The sequence below is a fragment of the Leucoraja erinacea genome, chromosome 14 (genome assembly GCF_028641065.1).
Source record: "Leucoraja erinacea ecotype New England chromosome 14, Leri_hhj_1, whole genome shotgun sequence".
Classification (NCBI taxonomy): domain Eukaryota; kingdom Metazoa; phylum Chordata; class Chondrichthyes; order Rajiformes; family Rajidae; genus Leucoraja; species Leucoraja erinaceus.
Window position 1 is genome coordinate 28,097,280 of NC_073390.1, and position 9,989 is coordinate 28,107,268.

At 42.6% G+C, this 9,989-nt stretch overlaps 1 protein-coding gene across 1 annotated transcript in view; it reads right to left on the reverse strand.

Annotated features, from left to right (window-relative positions):
* The window catches only part of boka (BCL2 family apoptosis regulator BOK a), a 38,000-nt gene extending 33,296 nt beyond the window's left edge, over positions 1-4,704 (reverse strand). Inside the window, exons 1-2 of the mRNA XM_055645941.1 lie at positions 4,398-4,704; positions 1,093-1,315 (exon numbers count right to left, since the gene is read on the reverse strand). Coding sequence (XP_055501916.1) covers positions 1,093-1,315 — 223 coding nt within the window. The 5' untranslated portion in view covers positions 4,398-4,704. The remainder of the gene's footprint in view (positions 1-1,092; positions 1,316-4,397) is intronic.
* Between the last annotated feature and the right edge of the window lie 5,285 nt (positions 4,705-9,989).

Sequence of the window (9,989 nt, forward strand, 5' to 3'; positions counted from 1 at the left end):
CTAGCAATCCACTGTCTAACCAGGATCTGTGAACTTGAATCAGCCGCCCAGGAAAAAACAGGTTGAAAACAAAAAAATGCAGATTCTTAAAATCTGAAATAAGGACTCAGCAGGTCAGGCAACATTTGTGCAGAGAGATACCAGTAACATTTCAAGGTTCAGGTTCCATTTGTAATCTTTCCATTGAGGCCACCTGACTTGCTGAATGATTTCCAGCGTTTTCAATTTTCATGTTAACATCCATTTATCGGTTAATGCATTCCAAATGATTTTGAACCCAATCTCATGTTTCTGTGTATGCCTACACCTGGTAGTTCTACATGGTACTTCCTGGATTTGAATGCTTCAGACTGTTGCTGAACATAGAATACAGTTTGATACAGAATACCTGAAACATGTTTGACCACAAAAATCTGCACTCATAGGATAGTATCTTATTGATCTCACAATATAAGTGAAGATTATTTCTACAAGTTGCTGGAAGGAGTCAGAAATAGATAGGAACTCCATCCTTTAACTTTCATTTTAATGGTTGGAAAGTCACGGATAGCAAAATTTCAGGAGTGAAAAAGGTGTAAATGCTGGAAATCTGGAAAAAAAATGGAAATGCTGGAACTCGTGTGACAAGAGAGACTGAATTGACATGTTATCTCATTCTTTCCTCACAGATGCCCGACACTGCACTTTTCACCATGTTCTGCTTTTATTGCTAATTTCAGATCAGATCAGTCTGCTGGCAAAGATTTCTGTGGAGCCCAAGGCTCATCAATAAGCTCCTGTACCTTGCATTATTTTGGCTTTGATGATGTTACTTCTTTTTGAGATGATATCGAGACTCCCTTCGATGATGCACACCTAAGTACATCAACCAACCAAGATCACCTTCACAAATTAGTATCATCTGTAAATGTGACACATTTCTATTATACTTCCTGTCTTAATCTTCCTGTTCTTGGCATAATTTTCATTCCTAACAATTCTCTCCGGTGTTCTCTCTCATCCCAGTTCTCACTCCTCATTCGTCGGATTCTATCACGTAGCTTTGTGTTATTTTCCCCTGACTGTCCGCAGCCCCAATGATGATGGACTCACCCAAATGAAGGAGTGCAGCCGACACCTCAGTGAGTTTGCTTGCTGGGCCAGCAGCCAGATGGTCTGGTTTGCTCCAAACAATACCAGCTCGGATCAGGCGGGAATGGATGTAGTCTCGGCAGAGTGCTTTGGCTTGAGAAATAAGTTCTTTATCGGGAGGAGAGCGATCAAACACTTCCATCACTTCAGCAGCAAAAACGGAAGAACGTCGGAGCATCTCCATCTGTGTTAAAACAAAGCAAAATGTTAGATAGAACTAAAGCTGAATGGAAAATGTCTGTCAAACCACAACTAGAAAATACCGACATGAAAAACAAATGGAGGATAGTCACAGTAATACATGACTATCAACAACACACAACTGGAAGAGATGAACACTGCATACAACAGGAAAATATCATGTGTTAACCTAGGTTGAAATGAACAACACAAATACACAACTGGAAAATATGTACAGCCTACAACTGGATAAGGTCAACCCGACATCACAACTAAAGAATGTCAGCACTCACCCACAACTGGAAAATATGTCTGCCACAAAAGTACAGCAACTGAAATGGAAGTAGGGATAAACAATCGTCTATGAATGACCTTGTTTTATGGGATTCTCTGCAATATCACAGCGCAATGACTGAGTCTGTCAGCAGTGCCAACTAGGATACGGATGCATTTAACAAGCAAATTAAAATACATTGTCATTTTATTTAAGATTAATATGTTTCACACTGTGCACAGCTGGTCACACTTTACAGTTAACAATGGCCTCTCCTCTTTTGCTTCTGTATCTTTCTTCTCTTTCACCTTTTATAGCTGAACTGATCTTTGATTTGCTTGACTCTTCTGTTCCCTTAGTGTTATTTTGTCCAATTTTACTCTCCACTGGTGGAGGGCAAGCAGTGTGGAAGGTCCGTATGGTGTGTGTGTTGCATAGCAGGTACAAGTGCAAAAGAAGGTCTGTAATGGATACAAGTGATAGGAATGCTGGAGCTCAAACCTGGTGTTGAAGTAGATAGGTCTGTGGTCAGTATGGGTAGGCCGGTGCAAGAAGATGTTTGTACGAAACAATAAGAGTAGACGATATGTCCACTGGGGAAATATGCGAGTAATATGGCTTGATTGGGCAACATGGCACATAAATGAGTAATATGGCAGATGTTTGCCAGGCAGTAACACATTTTTGTATTGCTAAAATTATCCACAAACACAGAGGCAATACTGAGGCATGGGAAAGTTGCAGGGCTTGTGTTATGCTAATTACTACTCCATTCACCGAAGATGGAAGTCTTGACAGTAGAGATGGCCAGAGAATGAACTCAGAGCAGCTGCATATGTTCTAATGAAATGCTATCAACCTGAAACATTAACTCTTGCTTCTCTCTGCACAGATGCTGCCTATCCTGCTGAGTGTTTCCAACATTTCCTGTTTCAATTTTGGATCATCAGCATCCACTGATTTTTTTTTCTGTGAGAAAATATGCCTATTATAGCACAGGTCTTCAGTGAGACACTTTGAAATGTTTACTGAATGTGATGGAGTAAAACTAGAATAATTCAACAGGCACTCATATTATCAAGTCTAAAAGGGGGAAAAAAGGGAAAGGGGAAAGGATTTAATAGGAATCAGAGGGGTAACTTTTTCACACAAAAGGTGGTGGGTGTATGGAAAAAGCTGCCAGAGGAGGTAGTTGAGGGACTATCCCATCATTTAAGAAGCAGTTAGACAGGTACATGGATAGGACAGGTTTGGAGGGATATGGACCAAGCACAGGCAAGTGGGACTAGGGTAGCTGGGACATTGTTGGCACTGTAGGCAAGTTGGCGGAAGGGCCTGTTTCCACACTGTATCACTCCATAATGAACTTGGATTTGCATAGTCTCTTTGCTCTCTCGATTTTTAAACAGCTGTACCACGATAAAACAATGACTTTTGTGGATAAAATCACTGTTGTAAACGCAGCTACCAGTTTATATACAAACTCTCAGAAGCAAGCAGAATTGGAGATGAAGGGATAAGTATTAATTGGAAACCTGTTTTTGGATTTTTTTCAGTCAACTGGGGTAAAAGGGATTTTGGTTTAAGGGCTGACACCGAAGCCTTGGTTGTGATAAAATGAACCATTGTGTTTTTGACTGAGTGGAGAGTGATATTGCGGGCCTGCGGAAAGCAAGTGCGAGGGAAAGCGGTTCACGGGATGTGTGGGATAACTGGAATTAGATCTGTCAAAATTGCAAGCGGAAAGAAATAAAGATGCTGCAAGCTAAACCGTCCGATAAGGGTTAGAATAAAGCGACTGGATGCCAAGCCAAACAAACACACGTCACTATTAAAATCGCCGTTCCCTTCAGAACAAGTTAATGTGAAAGGACAGCAAAGTCCCCAATTAACATCAAATCGATGACGGATAAATAAAATCCAATGAGGAACAAAAAAAGTTAGCATCCATCTAAAACTATCTATGAAGAATCAAATCTGTGGCATGCTAGATATAAACATCAAATGTAGGGAAAATAATCAGGATGAAGGATCTCGGACCAGAAACGTTGACAGATGCGGCCAGACCTGCTGTGTGTTTCCAGCATTTTCAGTTTACTTTAGAGATACAACATGGAAACTTCGGCCCGCTGAGTCCACACCTACCAATTTTTGAAATAATTAACAAGTCTGCAGCAAACTGAAAGGAATCAGCGCCAGTCCCATGGATTACCCCAACCCCTGGACACCGACCCCCCAAATCCCCGGCACAGACACCAGACTCCGGGCACAGACACCAGATGCAGGAGCACAGACGCCAATCAGACCCCGGCACAAACGCCGACCTCAGTAATCGCGCCCCAGCTGGAGAGGCTCGAACCACCGGGTGTTGCAATCTGGCACAGCAGTAATTAAAATGCACCGACTAAAACCTCTCCAACTATTTAAGTTTATGAATGGCCGATAACTGATTCTGTGTGAGTGTACAGTTATGGAATAGCCAACCACGTTATGCAGATGTTGATTTGAACGTCCTGTATTTTTGATGTTTTTTGTTAGTGGGGGCGAGCAGACTCGATGGGACGCGGCGTGACTCCGGGAGCAGAAGCCGGGAGACAGGGCACAAGGTGAGGATTTGGTGGGTGGGCTCGGCGTCGCTCCGGCTCCGAGTCAGACGGCAACGTGGCGGGAGCGAGGAGTAAATCACTGAGATCTCTCCTCACACGGGGAAAGGCGGCTCCGAAAGACCTCGGGCTGGAAGGAGCGCCCTGTCGAAGGGCACGGACACCAGAGGGAGGTGTTCTGTCGAAGGGCGCTGGGAAGCCGGACTCACCTCGCTTGGGACCTTTACTCAAGGAAGTTCCTCGGCGTATGGCTCCGAGAGCTGTCTGCCTGTGCTCACTGGTGGAGCCTGCCCGGCAGATTCCAACTCCGCCGTCCCGTCCACTGCTTCTCCCTCTCTCCCCGCTGCCCTTTTACGGCGAGACGCTTTACCGATGTGCTCCGTATTACGATGCCTCTGGGCCGCCGGCAACTTTTACAAACAACCCCATTTAAGGAAAGGGGGACGAGTTGTGATCGGAGCCTCGGCCAGATCCATCGCCAGCGACCGCCCTGCGCAAAAGGAACAGCGCGCACTTCGAGATTTTCAAGCAGAACGCTCCCCCTCAGCATCTCATCCAACGAGCCAATTCCTCGCCCTTGGAGACACACTGCCCCTTTCTGGCCACTCGACTTGACAACCCAAAATAAAACCCTAGCCCTGATGTAAAGAACAGTTTAAATACTGAGACGTCGGTATAATGACTGGGATTTTTAATTGGAAAACATCTCGTGGAAGAATATGTAATTTTACACTTGCAGAAAATACAATACATTGGATATATATTTTATGATTGCTGCCCGAGTCTATGTTTGTGATGTTGCTGGGGAAAAAAAAATCATATTACTTATGCCATCCTATTTGTGCCTTTGACAATAAACTCGACAGAAACCTCTGCGTACGCATTTTGTGCTGTCCCTAGGGGGCTAGGACTTGCGTCTCTCGTTCTGAGGTGGTCGATGATGCCTATGTGGGTGGGACCTGCAATATCTATTTCCTCTGTTTTCTCTCAAAGGAAAGCAAGGGGGGGGGGGGGGGGGGGCATCAGGATTTTAGAGGTGATTAGGTGGGGCATAGCTAAAAAAAGGTTGGGAACCACTGCTCTACCTGCACAGAAATGTGGGGAGATTCAGCATGTTGTTGAATTCTCTATCAAACCGACAGGTATATTGTGATGAGCATACATACTGGAACATCATTGCCTTTTCAGTAACTCAAATGCCCAAGAACATAGGACGCTGCAGAAAGTGTGGACATTGCTTGTTCTACCAGGAGTACTGACTCTCCACTTGATATCACCACTATGAAGTCTCTTTAAGGCATGCTCACATTGAAACTTTCCTCCTCTCTTTGACTGTTCTGTGTGACCTTTCCATTGTGCCCCTTCGTGGTTTCTACTCTTCAACCACATAGTTATTAATACTCAATACTACAGGCACATATCCTCCACCAGTACTTATCTTTGGCGCCATCTTTTCGTCCGCGGCTTCCAGCTCAGTTTTCAGTAATGATGCAGGGTCTCAAACCAAAACATAGACTCTCCCTTTGCCTCCGCAGATACTGCCTGACCCGCTGAGTTCCTCCTGGAATTTATTTTTTACTCTAGATTTCCGCACTTGCAGTCTCTCTTGTGTTTCCATTTGGGAAATGAAAGTTTGAAACAATAATTACTTTTACCTTGGGACATGAAGTTGAGATGTAAACATAATATGAGGATGCCAGTTAAATCTTTAAAAAAAAAATTCTCAGTTGTATTGTGATTAGAATTTAGAAGTTAACTACATAATAAACATTAGAAATATTTTTTTCTGCTGATAGGTTGTCAACACAGTTAAGAAATAAGATAATGACTGCCCATGCCTGTTTCTTAATGTCTCTAGTGTTTTGCATGGGTAGGAAAGCATCTTTGTATGATTTGCTACTGACTGTGGGCACAGTTGGCATCGCAATGTATTTCAATGCAACGGTCTGAAAATACCACCCCCTCTTAAAGCACGAAGGAATTCAAATCAATGTAGCAAGAAGTTGACACGATAAAACCAAGTAATTTGATGGAAAGGTTACTTTGTCAAGTAGCTATTCTTAATGGAGTTAAAAATGCTTATAAATTCAGTTGGAAGATTCATTTTTAGTTAGTTTTTCATATTAAAATATGCAATGAGCGTACAAAATGCACTCACTCTGCATTAAAGACACATAAAATGAAGACTGGGCAGCCAATATCCTATATTTGAACTGCAAAGAGCAAATTCTGCTGAAAATAAGGACTGTGATGTGGGCCAGCTTCCCAGGTGTGACATTCTGGAGTCCAATGCAAATTCACTATTTTCTAATTAATATTTGTTTGATTGGCAATTTTATTTGGGGGGGGGGGGGGAGAAGGGAAGAATTTGTTTATTGTTGACATCATCAGTGTGTCCTGCCACATGACCTCTCTACACACTGATTGTGGGATCTGGTGCTTGACAAGCTAATTGGAGATTACCCAGTGGGGTATATCGCTGCCACTCAGCAGAGGATGGACAGTGGACTGCATGATCTGCACCACTGTTAATCTCTGGAGTTAGTTATGTTACATGGGCTAAATAGCTGGAAATATACAGCAGGTGCAACAGCAACTGTGGAAAGAGAAGCAGGGTTAATGTTCATCGGAACTGGTAAAATGAGAAAACAAATTGGCTTTATGAAATAGGGACGATTGGTTGGAGATGGATAGAGATATTTTTGTCCTACCCTTCTTTCCCCTACTACATTCAAAACATGTGGGATCCCTCCAACAATACTGCTCGACCTGCAGAGCAGATATTTGTTCCTCCATTTTCCAGTATCTGTAGCCTCTCGCGTCTTTGTGCTTTCTCACTTTCCCAGTTCTGATGGTCTTTCAATATGAAATGCTTACTATTTCTCTCCCCACAGACACTGCCTGACCTTCTGAATATTTCCAGCATCTTTAGACTGAATTTTCTATTACTTACAATTGGAGGAGGGGGGGGGGGGGGGGGGGGGTAGGGTAGGGTGTCTCTAACCTAGATTAGTGAGCAGATTAAATCATTCAAGGGATACAAACATTTCAATAACAAGTGAAAAATGTTTGCTCAAGACAGATTTCAGTAATAACCATCAGGTGGAACTAGCATAACAATTCCAAAACACAGGCAAAGTGAAACTCCTGATCTTTGTAACACAATAACCTGGCTATTGTTGGATACAAATTGCCAGAAGATATGCAAGCCAGATTTTACAAAGACTGTAAGGATGCATTTAATGGCATGAAAATAAGGCAAGCTAGATTAGTTAGTTATTATACCTAATAGGATATGTAATTTGACCCCAAGTAATTCAACTTTGTAATTGTTCAGACAAAGCATGGTTTATCTTGGAAACTAGTGCTCACAATACTTAGTTCATAGAATACACACCATTTGCATAGCAGAAATCAAAAGAAAAATCAAGAATCACAAGCACACAAAGAAATTGAGGGGTAATTGGCTACGGAGAAAATTGAACATGCAAGGGAAAAAAACTTAAGTCATGATGTTGGTGCACAATGAGTCAAGATGCATAGAAATAATGCATTAACAAAACATTTGGAACATGAGCAGACAAGGTTACTTTATTCAGTTCTAGGAAATTATAATAGTAAAGAAGCCAAAGGAAACAGCAGATGCTGGAATCTAGGACAAAAACTGAACACTGGAAGAACACAGTGCGTCAAACAGCATCTACGGAGATGAAAGACATAATTCGACATTGCATGCCGAGACCCTGCATCAGGCCTGAGAAGGGTGGAAGGTGTGTATGGATCGGGAGGGGGAGAGGGAGAAGAGAGACTGGTAGGTGATAGGTATAACCAGATGATGAAGGGGCGACCTCTCAGTCTTCAGCCTCCTCCATTACTATGACGAGGCCAAATACAAATTGGAAAAGCAATATCTCATGGGGAGCTACAACCCAATGGTATGTACCGGTATATTGAATTTTCCAATTTCAATTAATTCACACCCTTCCTCCCACAAACATTCACATATTCACCTAGTTCTCTGCCTCCTCTGTTCATTCCTCCCATCTCCTCCCACCATCTGGTTCCATTTGTCCATCATCCCTCCCCATCTGCTTTCACCTATTGCTTACCGGCCTCTATTCCAGCCCAGAAGGCCAAATACTGGCAATCTTTTCTGTTCCCTCTCAACTTTGATTTATGGGCCACTTAGGCAACTGTCAGGTCACCGGCAATCGCCTGAAAAATCGGCAACTGGAACTGCGACTGTCAGAGTGCAACACACACACATCGCTTCCTTTACCAGCCCATTATGCAGGCAGAGAACAGGGCAAGCGGGGGGAGCGCTGTCGGGAGTGAAATTCATACAGTGCAAAGCCAATGTGAAACAGACGCACACCGCGATGAACAGGAAGGTTGGTGCTTTGTCTCCACAGTTGCTGCTTGACCAACTAAGCTCTACCATTCTGTTTTTGTTCTAGTAATAGTTGGTAGTGCTAACCGAGCTAATTCTTTTCACAAAGTCACAGACATGCAAAAGCAAAAGTTGGAAACCACTGAGTGCATCAGAAAATGGTTGGTTCAGGTGGCTCCACTGTATCTTCGGGGAGAGAGGATATGCATTATTTTATTGTGACGGGAGTCGTTGCCTTAAAAAGGCAGCAAACATCATCAGAAACCAACACCATACTGGCCACAATCTCATTTCACGCCTGCCATGTTGAAAAAGGTATAGGAGTCTGAAAACTATAATGTCCAAGTTCAGGAGCAGCTTCCCAACGACCATCAGGCTATTAAACACCACAACCTTCAACTAAACTCCGTACTACATAGACATGGGGCCATAGCTTCCTTTCTTTGCACTATTGTGGTTGGTTTGTTTTGTATATACTGAACTTCTGTTTTTGCAGTTTATTATGTTGTTTACGGAGTACTATGTTTAAATATCTGCGGTGCTACAGCAAGTAAGAATTCCATTGTTCCATTTTGGGACATATGACGATAAAACACTTTTGACTTTCTTGATTTTCTTTTTTTGATTATCCATAGCAAATCCTGCAATACTTATACATTTCCGGAAAACGTTATCATGTTCTCCATCTCATACTCGGGTAAACTCCTTAGCTAACGGAGGTGTTGCTAATTAAACTAAACATTATAACCAACAGTGAATTGATTTTATCATGGAGAAAAACAATAATGAAGCAGTTATGATGTCTGGGCTCAGCACAGTCATAGATTTATACAGCACAGAAACAAACACTTCTGCCCAAATCATTCAATCCTACTCAAGTTAGCCTTGCTTGCCTATACCTGTCCATGTACCTTTCTATATTCTATACCTTTCCATGTACCAGTCAAAGTGACATTTAAACATTATAATTCTACCCTAGTTTCCTCTGGCAGTTTATTCCATATAATCACCACACTCTGTGAAAAAGTTATCCCTCAGATCCATTTTAAATCTTTCCCCCTCTCACCTTAAACCTTTGTCCTCCAGTTTTTGACTTCCTTGCCTTAGAAAAAGGCAGTGAGCTTTTTCCACCTTGTCATGGCTTTGAGGAATTCTTGCAGAGCAGTACTAGGGCTCCAAGGATTTGCCTCCTATAATCACAACCATTTTTCTTTGTGCTAGATTTGATACGATACAGGATTTTCCATCTCAACAGTGTTACATCGGCTCCTTGATCTCACGCGATCGAAATACTGCTCACTTCCAGATTCGACCATGTTTGGACCAAGGCTGCCAATGTGCACAGAACTGAATTGTTCTTAGGAACTCAGACTTTGTTTCAGTGAGCATATTTGTCAGTAAGAGCTGGTAA